General features: G+C 42.9%; 1 protein-coding gene across 28 annotated transcripts in view; it reads right to left on the reverse strand.

Moving 5' to 3' along the window:
* LOC139570971 (ankyrin-3-like) overlaps positions 1-14,705 on the reverse strand; it is a 235,444-nt gene that overhangs the window by 38,875 nt on the left and 181,864 nt on the right. For 20 of the 28 annotated variants that reach the window (XM_071393361.1, XM_071393380.1, XM_071393379.1 and 17 more), the window contains 9 exons: positions 14,463-14,586; positions 8,977-9,079; positions 8,014-8,064; positions 7,374-7,480; positions 5,267-5,491; positions 4,882-5,036; positions 4,378-4,589; positions 3,919-4,126; positions 3,628-3,724 (listed from right to left, as the gene is read on the reverse strand). In XM_071393361.1, coding sequence (XP_071249462.1) covers positions 3,628-3,724; positions 3,919-4,126; positions 4,378-4,589; positions 4,882-5,036; positions 5,267-5,491; positions 7,374-7,480; positions 8,014-8,064; positions 8,977-9,079; positions 14,463-14,586 — 1,282 coding nt within the window. Of the gene's footprint in view, positions 1-3,627; positions 3,725-3,918; positions 4,127-4,377; positions 4,590-4,881; positions 5,037-5,266; positions 5,492-6,751; positions 7,343-7,373; positions 7,481-8,013; positions 8,065-8,976; positions 9,080-14,462; positions 14,587-14,705 lie in introns of those variants that run through there. The other 8 variants (XM_071393364.1, XM_071393358.1, XM_071393383.1 and 5 more) reach the window with 4 other exon arrangements.

Raw genomic sequence — 14,705 nt, forward strand, 5'->3', positions numbered from 1 at the left:
GCAATGCCATCCTGTATGATGTTCAGACTCTGCTTGCAGATGTAAGAGAAGAAATCCGTACTTCCCTGCCCACTTCCCTGTTGCTCCAAGCAGAGGAAACTGCAGTTCTGAAATACACCAAAAAATGTGAAGAATTTTGCCTGAAGCCCATACACACCGCAGCGTACATGTTGGACCCCAAGTATGCTAGCAAGAGCATCCTGTTTGGTGCAGAGATCAACAAGGCCTATGGTGTCATCACTACCATGTCTCGCCACCTTGGCCTGGATGAGGGCAAGGTTCTTGGCAGACTGGCAAAGTACACTATCAAGCAAGGGCTTTGGGATGGAGATGCAATATGGCAGTGGTGCCAACATCTCATCAGCCACCTGGTGGATGGGACATTGTGGATCTGAGGCTCTTTCCCCTGTTGCCTCCATCATCCACCAAATCCCACCAACATCAGCCGCCTCAGAGCGCAATGGGTCCTTGTTTGGGAACACACACACCAAAGCACGCAACAGGCTGACCAATACAAGGGTTAAAAAATTGGTGTCCATCTGGGCAAATTTGAGGCTTTTTGAGCCTGACAACGAGCCATCCTCAACAAGGTTGGAAAGCGACAGTGAAGATAAGGCCTCAGAGTCTGATGTTCAAGAGATGGACATTGAGGAGGTACAGGGAGAAGACATGGAAGCCTGAGAGGAAGACAGCCAAAGCTTTAGTTTATAGACTATCATTTTACAGATGTATGTTGAAGAAGTTTTTGGGAGACACGATGGATCATTGGGGATCATTCAATATTCCCTTTCTTTTGTTGTTCAGTGAAATCATCCCATGTGAAGAGTCAACTCATTTAATTAAAGTTCAATTCGTAACACATGTTTTTATATATATTGGAAGGATTTAATAATTTGCAATTATGTCTACTTATGATAAGGTAAAAGGTTTATGTTTCTGTCTCCATATGATATGGTAAATATATCCAATGCAAAAAACATATACATTTAAATGGTATTAATATTAATTTGTATATATTTCTGTTAATTCCCATATAGTCTTGTTAATTCCCACAGAAAATTTCCACCTCTGAATATTCCCCAAAATGTGCAACCCTATCTAGAAGTATAGGACATGCTGTGGCCTATACCAGGGAAATGCAAAAGGGGAAGGACCTGTATTAGTAGATCATAGGAAACCCTGTTGCAGTAAGGTTATTGTAGCAATAACAGTGCCTATTTAATACTAATGTGTTTGTGTAAATTAATAGACTTCTTGCTGAATTACTTCATTCATTATATGTAGTTTACCCTTTGTTTTTCTTGTTCCATACCAAGCTGCCATGGTGTAAACAACTTCCTCCCAGCAGCACCAGCAACGCAAGCCAAGCTTTCAAAAATCACATAAGGAGGTAAGACAACCAGATATTTACCATGTTCACAGTGCACAATTAATTATCTGATTATATAATGTTTTATTAGCATAACGTCTCAATTATAAGCAGTATGTTTGTCACACCCTGATCAATTTCACCTGTCCTCGTTATTGTCTCCACCTCCTCCAGGTGTCGCTTGTTTTCCCCAGTGTATTTATCCCTGTGTTTCCTGTCTCTCTGTGCCAGTTCGTCTTGTATGTTTCCAAGTCAACCAGCAGTTTTCCTGTTATCCTGCTTTTTGCATTCTCCTTTTTCTAGTCCTCCAGGTTTTGACCCTTGCCTGTTTCTGGACTCTGTACCCGCCTGCCTGACCATTCTGCCTGCCTTGACCACGAGCCTGTCTGCCACTCTGTACCTCCTAGACTCTGATCTGGTTTTGACCTTTTTGCCTGTCCACGACCATTCTCTTGCCTACCCCTTTGGAATAATAAACATTGTAGGAGCTCAACCATCAGCCTCCTGTGTCTGCATTTGGGTCTCGCCTTGTGCATTGATAATGTTACCGTCCTCTTTTAAAAGATCCATTCCTCTGGAATCTCTACAATCACTGCAGTGAGTGCAACTTTAATCACGTCAATCAGAAAATGCTGAGTGACAAACAAGGGGAAACATTGAAATAGTCCAAATGGCTTTCTCTCCCTGTGTCTTCTTATGGCGTCTGCATATTAGGTTCGGTTTGCTCCTAGCAGAACTCGGCTAGGCGACGTGAAAGTCTGTGCCTTCCTTCTCCTCATCCTGTTGCTCATTCTCTCCTCTTCCTTCAGACGACATCCTGTCTAGTTACGTCTGATTGTCCAACAACCTGCCCACCCCACCTCATCCCTCCTATGTCTGACCACTGGCTGCTTGGCTGCTTTCACTCCAACTTCAAGACAGCCAGTTGGACCCCTCCTCAAGAAAAAAACACTTCTCAAACAGTTCAAAATGGGAACACTTTGCCTTCCCGGAATCAAATGTACCAACTGCCAACAGCGCAAAACAAATAGGAATGCAAGGCTTTATCGTAGTTTTTTTTACATAAATGTTTGGTGATCGATCAGGAATGCCTTGGAGATCGACCGCGATCGACCCGTTGGTTACGACTGATCTACAGCTACTGTTATTGTCAAATTGTTCATTCTAATCTGCTAATTAACTGTGCTTGCCATATCATCCTGGGCACAGTGAGATACACATCTAAACTACATGCACTAGCCCTGCAAACAATCAGTCTCTCCCTTCTGAGACTGAGTGCCTGTTGAGGGAAAGTGACAGGCAGAACCACCCGTAGCACCCACCTCTTTATCCTACACGCTAGAACAGAGACAAATCCCCCATCCCCTACTTCTGCCAAGACTCTTTGAGGATCCCCCTCTCTCCTACTTTACTTGTCATTCATACTTCTGTTTTCTCAACTAAATTGTATTTTATTGTTTATGTGTTGATGTTAGCCTATACTCGTGTATTTCAGTCTAGAACTTCCATGTGGGTATATCAAATGGCACACCTGATCCACAAAAAGGGCAAGGTTTTCATATTTCAATCTTAAATATTGCCAAGTTGGGTTTCACAAGGTGTTCATTTAATTAATGAATTGTTGTAAAAGGGATTTGGTATTTGTGAGTTCAACATTATTCGTGTCGTGCATTATATTCAACCACAAGTGTACTACTGTAGTCCTGAGCTATGCCATGTGGTGGAGGAAAACAATCATAATAGGACTAATAGCATACTTTAGTGTAAGACAAGACAAGGGAGCTCAAAATAAACACACGCCAGCCAGACGAGCCAGTGTATGAATTGAACTGATTTTCACATGAATGAAATAATATTAGCTACATAGGAGCTCAGTTTGCGATCTGAAAGGTAGGAGTTTACACATTGTCTTTGCTATTTCGAATTGCATGTTGTTGAAAAGTAGATTGAAGTAATGTATTCATATTATTAGCTAAACAAAACTCGTTTTAGCAGAGAACAATTGTTTGCGGAAATCAGCTTTGTTTACATAGCAGGGATTTAAAGAACGTCCAGTTGGCTGTTAATGATCTCCAAAATCCGAAGCATTAGCTCATCACACCGTTGATATAGCAATGGGCGCTAACAGCTAATTGAATTGCCCCACCTTGACAGCAGAGAGAACATTTTGTTTTCAGAGTTAATTTCCTTTTGCCATGGGTCGTTGAGAAAATGTTGCAGTTAACTGGTTGTGAGCATATGAGAAAGCATGGCCTTACCTGGCCGACACGTTTGTTGTGAAGGAAACACAGTCTGTGACAAAGGACAGGGGAGTGGTCCCTGTGATGTCCTCCCACTGGGCAGGAGATGTTCCACCTGGATGGAAAACCATGAGAAAAGACAAAAATCCCCATCCCTGGTTAACCTTTCATCCACCTACTGCAAACCCTGTCCTTCCATCCTGTCCTCCAAGTAGGAGTGAACCTTGTTATCATTGAAGGTCTGAATCAATTTCAATAGAGGTATGTTCTCAGCCACAGAGGTTGTTCAGAACATCCTGATGGACTTGCCTGTGATGCTGCAGAGGAGGCGCAGGCAGGGGGTGGAGTCCCCCCTGTGTCCACTGGGGTGGCCCTCTGCAGATCGGGGCGGGACAGGGATCGTCATGGTAATGGGCTTGTGGAACTTCCTCCTCCTGGGCTCCACGGTAACTATAGGGCTGAAGGTGGCCCTGTTGCCGAGAAGATTCCTCACCATGTCGTCTGGGACGGGCTGAGCCTGCAGGGAGGGGGAGGGGAGGACGGATGAAAGAGGTGAATCAATGTTCTCTCATTTTTCACATTAGCATAACACATGACAAAAGCCACTATCTTTTAAAAAGTCATGTTAAAATAAATCTCAATTGGATGAAGGTAGCCAACTCATCATCAATCAAAACAATGCTCTTAGCTCAAAAGTTGGGAAATTAGACTCAGAGACTAATGGAGATCCTAAACAATACAGCTAACTGATTGACTTGGCTTTCAGACCTGCAGGCCAACGCGTATCTTCTTGGTGAGCGCCCCCTGTGGGAAGGAGGCCTGGACCATGGGCACTGTCTGGCTGGTCAGCGTCCCGCCCTCTGGACCCATGTGGTTACTCTCCTGCTTGATCCTGGACACCACCGCAAAGTACTGGGGGAAGTCCCTGGTGATGATCCGACAAATCCGCTTCTTCTCCAGCTCAGCATTGCTGTCCAGTTCTGTTGGAGAACATATTAACAAATATAGATGGATAAAGGATATTCAATATGTTATGTATGTGCGAATGACGAAGGAATGTCAGAGAAGGTATTCAATTACATTAGCAATGTTGACCTGTAATAATAATAATAATACATTTATGTGGTAAAGCGCTTTTCTCACACCCACCGTGCAATAAAAAATATATATATATATTAATAAAAACGATCCAAAACACAGAAAATAGAACACAGACAACAAACAAAGCTATTTACAGGTGTCAATGCAGATGTCATGCTCTGTGTAACATACCTTCGTCCATCCCGTTCAGAATGTCTGTGATGTCACTTGGATGGCAGTCGTACTGGTGTTCCTTCCATGTGTCACCGTTGTCGCTCCTGAGTACGATCAGCTCCCTCTCCTTCCCCCTCATGGAGCCAAAATGAGGAATCTCCACGATCACAGGGCTGGAATGGAACAGAACACCCAGAGATTGTTCAGAGCACCCTTAGAGACAAAAAGGTGGATCTTTACATTCAAATAGCATAAATGGTATAGAACAATGTTTCTTAATCCCTCAAATGATCAACTCATCATCAAGCTTTGATATTTGAATCAGCTGTGTAGTGCTAAGGCAAAAACTAGAATGTGCAACAAGGATTAAGAAACATTGCTATAGAGATAAGAGAAAACCTACCCCAGAAACTGGGCTCCTGCAGGGCCGACCTCAACCAGCCGGCTGACCAGGCCCTCTCCCTCCACCATGGGCGGGGGGTAGGCCAGCTTGTGCCTCTTGGCCAGGCGGCAGGTGATGCGGGTGGGAGCCGTGCACTTCCGGGGCGGGATGATGATACGCATGCCGTTGCTTCGGCTTCCTCTCATGGACCCCCCACGAGCATCCACCATGAAGCTAACCAGGAATCTGCCGGCGCACAGAAATACAAATATTAGACCAGGAAGGGTGAAGCGGGAAAAGAGAGAGAGAGGCCATAACCACTGACACGTGAGACGGACGAATCCCATGCTGTGACCACCGTACATCCAAACACTCCGAAAAGAGAGAGAGAATGGAAAGAAAATACTAGAGAAAGAGAGAGAGAGACAGACAGACAGAGACAGAGGGAGAGAGATGGTGCTTCGAGTTCTCAAACTTGGCAGGTCTCACCTCTGACACTTAACAATATGACCTCAAGACACTGAAACTTTAAAGAACTCAGAGGTGATGTAATAGGGAAAAGGTGACTTTCCTGCCAAGATCCATTACTCTGAAGCAGTGATCTATATTAAACACCTTCACAAATGTTTCACCCCCGAGTAGAAACTCAATTAAATCACAAATGAATGTGTTAAATACGTGACGTGTTAGCTTCTACCTAATAAATGCAGTTTTGGCATCCCATTAATTGTGGAAACTGTCACCAGTTATATTAAGCTATTCGTAGAACGAACAAGGGTATGTTTAAATTGAAATGCCTCGTATAGTATGCCAGCTGTTAAAGGTGGACTCAGCGAAATGACGTTGCCACGAGCAGCACCGCAGATATTGAGATGAGCGAGATGCCAGACTTTGCTCTCACAGTCACACACAGTATCGGCGCATGTGCACGGGTTCGCGTCACGTTGTTCACAGCGTGGTAGCCAGGGCAACAAAACTGCTGAGAAGTTCAGTCTCGCACTTCAACGCTCTTAGTTGTTGTGGAAATTGATCCACTATGCTGTTTACTTTCTGCATCTATGTCATATCGCTATTTACCTAAAGCCATAAAACCTTACCCAATAAAGATACCCAACATTTTCATTCGGCATGACATGCTGATCTGAGACGGCTGAGTTGTTACATGTCTGACCTAAAACCATACACAATGTTCTTATTTGACTGTCCACATAGGCTGCGTTTACACATGCAGACAAATTCTGATCTTTTTTCCATTCATTTGTCTTTGTGTGCACTTTGCAGACCTGCTCATCGATTTTTTTAGGGGCTTTATCCATATATGCACTGTGAGATGACACCTTGGTGAGAAACTCGTAAACACATCACTAGCACTACAGCTACACAGTGTAGATGAGAGACCAGACCACACAGATGACACAAGCACAGAAACATAAGAGGAAAGAGGAAGTAGTGGAAACTGTGACATCACTGTGACATCATGGTGACATCACCAGACACAATCATCACCTGGAGTCATACTGAGGGAGCGGGGAGGACACGCTGCAAAATAAAGACCAAAACAATGCAGGAGGCAAAAAACTCCATTTAGTAATACAGCACAATCAATTTAGTTTGTTAGGGTCTGACGCATTTCACCGTGTCAGTCAAAAAAAGAATAAAAAGATGGTACAGAAATAAAAGAGAGGGACTGAAATACAGGAGAACTGGAAAAAATGTAGGGCATTGAAAGGGCCAGAAACCCCAGTACATGAGACCTGACAAAACACAAAATATCTTCCATCTGTACTCGGCCCAGGACATTGGACTCTCGAGCATTTCCAATAAGACTAAATCATGTAGTCTACAGCGCAAGTCCATTATCTACTGTATGTGAGGGTGACTTCCCTCAAACTATTCATCACCGTGGCTCAGCAAATTGAAATTGCACAAGAGACTGCAGAAAGGAAAAACTCCTAACAGTGTGTCACTGCAGACAACTGCTAGCTGGGTCTTTCTTGGGCTGATAAAATGGAGTATGTAGAGTAACATTCTCCTGTGTCTGGATTAGCAGTAGACCCTGTCTGACATGGCTAGAGCTACAGCAGCTGTGGCTGGGTGTCAGACTGGTTGGGAGATGGCTGGTTCTTACCCTGAGTGAATGGGGCTGGACACAGTGTTGCTGTGGTCCATGGTGTCTGGGGTCCAGCTGTAACGCCTCAGACACTCTGCATCGTAGTCTCGGGTTACAGCCAGGTGCTGTGGAAGATGCAGGAGGAGGGTCAACAGGTGAGTTCGGAAGGAGACTTAATGGTTTATGACCTAACCTGACGGTGACCCTCACTGATCTGCAGATAGACATTAGAGGTGACACGTTTAATGACCTTCTGCATTCCTAACACACAATAAGAGAATATGACCTCTTACCCCTACAGACGAGTGATCTAACAGGACTCATACAGTGTCTCACAGAAACATGTTTTTGTCATCTAAAACATTCAATATCACCTCGATGAAACATGCTGAATATGATTAACCATTTGAACCACAAAAAGTGGCAAACTTCCAAACTGAAACAATAATTTGTTTGTATAAAAATGAAGAAAAAAAAACTGGGAATTTACAGTGACCAGATGTCGCATGGGGAAATAAATAACTATTTACCTCACTGAGATGAGGACCAATGAACGGAATGAGAATTTCAGAGCTCAAACAAACAAACATGAATGGAGCCAGAGAGATGGTCATGGAGAGTGAGCAGAGCGAGGAGACCATCTATTGACATCATATACCTTATTGAGAGGGTCAACCAAGTAGGAAAGGTCTTTACACACACTCTGAAGCTTTAGAGGAAAAAGAGGCAGAAGAGAAATCACAAAGGGGACTCCTCTCGAGGAACAACAGTTGAAGAGTCTTGAGATTTCTCTACCAGTCCCTAGTCATACAACAACTCATACAGTGAGAAGAGGCTGCAGTAGCCTTTCCCACGAGATTTCTGCTTTAGCAAAGAGTGATACTATCACAAAGGCAACCTTATTTGTGATACGTAGATGTGATAGTGCCACAAACATCACCAAATCCCAAGAATGATACATGTGATCATATGAAACAGATCAACTATAGGGCATGATGTCTCAAGCCGTTGAAAAAGCACAGGACACATCTGTTTAATCAGTTTTAACAACCAAGTTGGAGGAAACTATTTTTGAACAATATGAGAGAACAAGATTTGACATGCATTCAAATACCTGGCTGCCCTTTGACCCACGTGTGTTTGTCAAATGTGATTTCAGTGAAGTTGCAAAATACTGTTTACAGTACATCAGGTTAAAGTTCCTGTTTTAGATCCTGCATTGTGATCACCAAAACTTGTTTTAGGACAAACACTGCAGTGTGGATTTCCCAGGGCAGCTGGAAATCTTAAAGAAGCCACAGAGAAGTTTGAATAAGCTCTTACAGAAATTGTCCTACACAGCCTCAGGACTGTAAGTGCCAAACATAAACTAAACTAATGAAAAAGCCCGAAATAGGCAATTGGGAATAAAATGTGACCATGGGGAAGGCCAAATCCATCACTAACCCCATCTCAGAGTTCACTTTTTTTTTTAAACGCAATGCCCTTGACAAAAACATAAAAAGGAGAAGAGAGGAGGAAGAGAGTGACACATAGAAACCGAGAGAGTGACCACAGAAAGAGGATAGAGACAAGAAAGGGGTAAAGGAAAAGGTGGTGTGAGGATGTTAGGAGGACGTACTGTGTCCTTGGTCGGGGCGAGGATCTCCTCTATCGTCATGCTGTCCCGTGCGTAGGAGCTGCGGTTGAGGGTGTTGGACCTATCCGAACTGAAGGAGCGGAGGCTGGGGTGTTTAAATGTTACCACGCAACACAGTGGGTGACAATGAACAGCAGGCCCAAACCAAAAGAAAAGCAAAAGTAAAAAAAAGAATCCATTACTACAAGCAACCTCCAGGGAACTGAATGGTACTGTACAATGTACTGTATATAGTGCAGAGCAAGATTAGAGTCCCACAGTAGGGGATAGCTAGGTAGATAGGAGCTATTCAGAGATGGAAATGAGAAGGAGGTCAGTTTTTACTGAGAGGGAGAGAGGGAGTGAGAGAGACAGAAAGACAGAGGGAGAGAAGGAGAGATAAAGGAGTTGTATTTGTGTCTGTGTATCATGAACACTGACGTGAGGTCAAATACAGTCTGACTACTGTAGATGTTTCAGAGAGGACACTGGGTGGAGAATCAATTTGATCTACTAACAAACAAAGAATGTGTTAACTACACTACAGTACATAGAGTACGGAACCAACTTTGAGGAATTCCATTCCGTCACTAAAACATCTGGATTCTTTATGTTTATTAAATAAATATTTAGTTATAACGGTTCCTAAAAATAATCTTGAACTACTTTGAAGTATCCTAATTTTGTATTCAGTTAAAATAATGTAGCTAATTCAATTAAACATTTGTTTTGCGATGGGCAAAGTTCTGTGTCTTTCATTTCTCAGATGACTTGGATGTGTGTTAGTTTGGGTGCTACAGAGATGGTGGTCCGCTCCGTCTTGCTTGCTGTGTTGTTGATGTTTGCCTGGTGTTGCAGATGAAGACACACTGACTAGGCTGCTCCCCTTTGTGAATCTTCTTACTTGACTGTTTAAAACAGTGTAGCCCTACACTGTTTGTGAGTATACACACACGCTTCTAGAGGTGTCTTCTCAGAAGAAGTGTGTGTATAACCTAGTCAAATGTGTAGGGCTGCACTGTATTGTGTATGTGTGTGTGTGTGTGTGTGTGTGTGTGTGTGTGTGTGTGTGTGTGTGTGTGTGTGTGTGTGTGTGTGTGTGTGTATACGTGCGTAGAGAGAGGGAGAGAAAAACTGCAGAGTGTTTGATTGGGCATGCTATTCAGCACAGAGAGAAGTCCTTTATTCAGCACTGCAGCTGAAGTTTCTAAGCAACTCCACTGCCTGAATGGACTGGCATCACAAATCTGCTTTGCCTACTCCAGTGTTTCCCAAACTAGGGGTCACGGCCTCATGTGGGGTCGCCTGATTTGAAAATGGGGTCGCGAGATAAACTCAGATTTGTTTTTGGTGCTTAGTTCATAGAACCTAACCGTTATGTCAGTAACCTCTGGTAGCAGCTATACGCGGGTGTAATAAACAGATCGGTTTCTGTTTGTTGACTAAATAGAACAGAGTGGACAAGACTAGGCACTAAATCAAACTGGGGGGAAACAACATTATCAATGGACTTCCCAGTACTTTTCTGATGCATTTCAGTCACTTCAACCCACACTTCTTTAAGATACAGGCCTGAGACTGATTTCTAACAGAATGTCAAAGCCTTAATTAAAAAACAAATCGCTGGCTGTTGATTACATCACTTTTTATTTTATTTTATTAAAATGGGGTTGCAGGCCAGAAACGTTTGGGAACCCCTGGCCTACTCTCTCTGTGGTGATGCCTGTGTTTTCTCTTCACAGCTTTCCTTCCTCTCTCCTTCCCTCTCTCTTTCCTCCTTTCCCCCAATCTTTCTCTCGCCAATTCAATTCCATTTTGTTTTATTTGTACAGAGTTGTTTACAATGACATTTTCACTTAGTGGAAGCCTTCTCCCTTCCTTTCTTTTACTCCCTCACTTTCTCCTTCCGGCTTCTTTATGTACCATTTCATGCCTCTCAGTGGCCTTGATCAATCTGCCTCTGTCCCTCACCCCTTCCCTCGTTGCTATTCTGAACACTGCATTGCACATTTCTCTCACTGCTTTCTGCTTTCTCTCATCCTCTCTTTTTCACTCTCACTCTCTCTCCACATTTTAAGATGAGGCAGTGTTATTTGATCTAGAAAGAAAGTGAATATTTGCTTATCTAAGTCAGCTCAATGACTTGGTTGTGCGGATCATTGCTATCGTTGCTCGATCATCCTTACTCTGTCATTTATTATATAGTTCCAAGGCAAATGTGTATCTGTGTGTGTGTGTGCTGTGTGTGTGTGTGCGTGTGCTTGCTATTGGTCTGTTATTTGTCAGATAGGTCAATGTGGGATTGTTAGATAACAAGGCATTCTTTGGCCTTGAAGTTTCCATCTCTGCATACTAGAGTAGGTCATTTTAAAGCAATAGGTCATTTTTTAGGATTAAAATATGTCAAATTGATTGAAAATTGACTGAAACATATTGATCCCTGGAAGTTACAAAAAGTGGCACCTTAAAAAAAAATCTAAAGGGTAGGGTGTCACCTCAAACCACACCACTATACAAAAGGTTGGGTTAATAAACGTAAACACAAGCACATGTCATTATTAAGTCACAACATATAATTGTCGCTTTTATTTTCTCATGTCTACTCTATTCATAACTTGTGTTAAATATGACTTGGTTTATTTGCAAATGATGAGGGGTTTCTATTTACTGATGAGAAAATAAGGCGAACGTGTCAATGGAAAATATTAGTGAGCTCAAAATAAGTTTTCCAAATAATAAGTCACCAATAAACTGTGTAAATATACCACACAAAGAATGACAATGGTTCATGAAGTCACAATGAGGATGGGTCAGGGGAGAGAAATGTGTTTTGTGAAATGTGCTTTCTGCTCTTACCTGATCCTAGGGCTAGAGTGAGAAACAGACAGAGTGCAAGAAAGAAACAAGGAAAAGAAAAGTAGAGTGGTGAAAAGCAAAGCATTTTAAAACGTCAAAGCAGAGGTGCTGTGTTTTTATTTTCATGTGACATCGATGCTCTGCTTTTGCATGGGGCATGCTCCAAGCCTGGGCTCATAGTCTCTCTCTGTGTGTGTGTGTGTGTGTGTGTGTGTGTGTGTGTGTGTGTGTGTGTGTGTGTGTGTGTGTGTGTGTGTGTGTGTGTGTGTGTGTGTGTGTGTGTGTGTGTGTGTGTGTGTGTGTGTGTGTGTGTGTGTGTGTGTAGAGAGTCCATGCGCAGACCACGCAAGGCCGACGTCATAAACAGAAAGGTAAGGGGAAAAGAAAGAAGCTGCTCAGCACAGTACATTAATCAATCAATACAATAACTGACTGAAATAATAAAGCATAACATATCCAGCAATATCTTTTCACCACACATATTCAACCGGTTTACTCTGCAATTAAAATAACAGAAGAATGATAGAAGTTTCTCATAGCACAATATACAGGATAGTAAATGATGGCATAGTTTATACACTAGATGCAATACCTTATGAGAGAAAGCACTTGATTTGAACAGTCATCACTGTAACCTTTGAACTTTCGAACGCTTCTCTAGAGACTATAAAAATGGCACAGCCCAATTCAAACCCCTTGCCTTGATTGATCAAACAAGGAAGAGCTGAAGTGAGGTCACGCCTCATATTGACTTTGTGACATGATGTGATAAACATTATACAAATCTGACATCCATTATTGCTTAAAAGCTGATTGAACACTTATTTCATGATGAGACAAACAGTGGTTCTGTTTTCTGGGCTGTTTTGTTCCACAGTGTGCTGCTTCCTGACAGGCTGACAGGCTGACACTGTTGTTGTTTTTAGTCAGTCAAGCATCACTATGCATTTGCCAGCTGTCAGGGGCACCACAATAGATGGCCAATGATGTGCTGTGGGATACACAATACTCATCTAATGTGGTGATGTATTTTCAGCCAAACTTGCCAGTTTTCTGCTGGGCACTCAACTCTTAGCCTACAGCAAGTTATCCTCTCTTTGAATACTGTACTGGGAAATAATGTATACATATCTGACCAAAGGCAGAATGTACAGCGCATTTGGAAAGTATTCAGACCCTTTGACTTTTTCCACATTTTGTTACGTTACAGCCTTATTTTAAAATGGGTTAAATAAATAAAAATCCTCCTCAATCTACACACAATACCCCATAATGACAAAGAGAAAATGTATTACAAATAAAAACAGAAATACGTTATTTACATAAGTATTCAGACCCTTTGCTTTGAGACTCAAAATTGAGCTCAGGTGCATGCTGTTTCCAAACGGCCAAACTGAGCAATCGAGGGAGAAGGGCCTTGGTCAGGGAGATGACCAAGAACCCAATGGTCACTCTTGACAGAGCTCCAGAGTTCCTCTGTGGAGATGGGAAAATCTTCCAGAAGGACAACCATCTCTGTAGCACTCCACCAATCAGGCCTATATGGTACAGTGGCCAGACGGAAGCCACTCTACAGTAAAAGGCACATGACAGCCAGCTTGGAGTTAGCCAAAAGGCACCTAAAGGATTCTCAGACCATAAGAAACAAGATTCTCTGGTCTGATGAAACCAAGATTGGATTCTTTGGCCTGAATGCCAAGCGTCATGTCTGGCGGAAACCTGGCACCATCCCTACGGTGAAGCATGGTGGTGGCAGCATCATGCTGTGGGGATGTTTTTCAGCAGCAGGGACTGGGAGACTAGTCAGGAAAGATGAACGGAGCAAAGTACAGAGAGATCCTTGATGAAAACCTGCTCCAGATTGCTCAGGACCTCATACTGGGGCGAAGGTTCACCTTTCAACAGGACAACGACCCTAAGCACACAGCCAAGACAATGAGGGAGTGGCTTCAGGACATGTCATTGAATGTCCTTGAGTGGCCCAGCCAGATCCCGGTCTTAAACCCGGAGAGACCTGAAAATAACTGTGCAGAGACGCTCCCCATCCAACCTGACAGAGGTGTGCCCAGCTTCTAGCGTCATACCCAAGATCGCTGCCAAAGGTGCTTCAATAAGGTACTGAGTAAAAGGTCTGCATACTTACGTAAATGTGATATTTAAGTTTTTTTTGTTGAAAAAATGTGCAAAGATTTTCTTTGTCATTATGGGGTAGTGTGTAGATTGATGAGGAAAAATCTATTTAATCCATTTTAGAATGAGGCTGAAACATATCAAAATGTGGCAAAAGTCAAGGGGTCTGAATACTTTCCCAACGCACTGTACAGTATAAGTGTAGGTATCAGTGACGGTGAACAATAGTTATGCTATGGCCCGTAAAAAATAAAAAACGACTGAATCATGATGTCATGCTGAACCAGCAATATTGCATATTCATTACATCTTTATAACATATGTTATTATGAAGAAAACTTAGATGACCACTACTTCTTCGAATTTCACTGCTCCCATATGTACAGCATCATCAACACATCAGCACATCTTAAACCGGTGTGTATAGAATGAACAAACACAGTAGCAATGCCAAACATGACATCACAATCAAGAGCATATAATGTCATAATAGGGTCACATACCTCGCTGAGCGGACTCCTATGCTGAACCCCATGTAGCCCTCCTGCGGAAGAGAGTCGTCCCCCAGCTCCTTGAGGTCCTGGGGCCGCAGATATTTGTCAGTGTCTCCGGTCATTGCATCCTCACCTGGTGGAAAAGTCCCTCATCAATATTTCAAAGGCAATCCGGTAAAAGAGCGTTGTGGTACTCCTAGAAAAACCCTACCACAGCTTTATAAGAGGCCTTGAATAATTGATCAGTGTCAG

Source organism: Salvelinus alpinus, chromosome 3 (assembly GCF_045679555.1).
Source record: "Salvelinus alpinus chromosome 3, SLU_Salpinus.1, whole genome shotgun sequence".
NCBI lineage: Eukaryota > Metazoa > Chordata > Actinopteri > Salmoniformes > Salmonidae > Salvelinus > Salvelinus alpinus.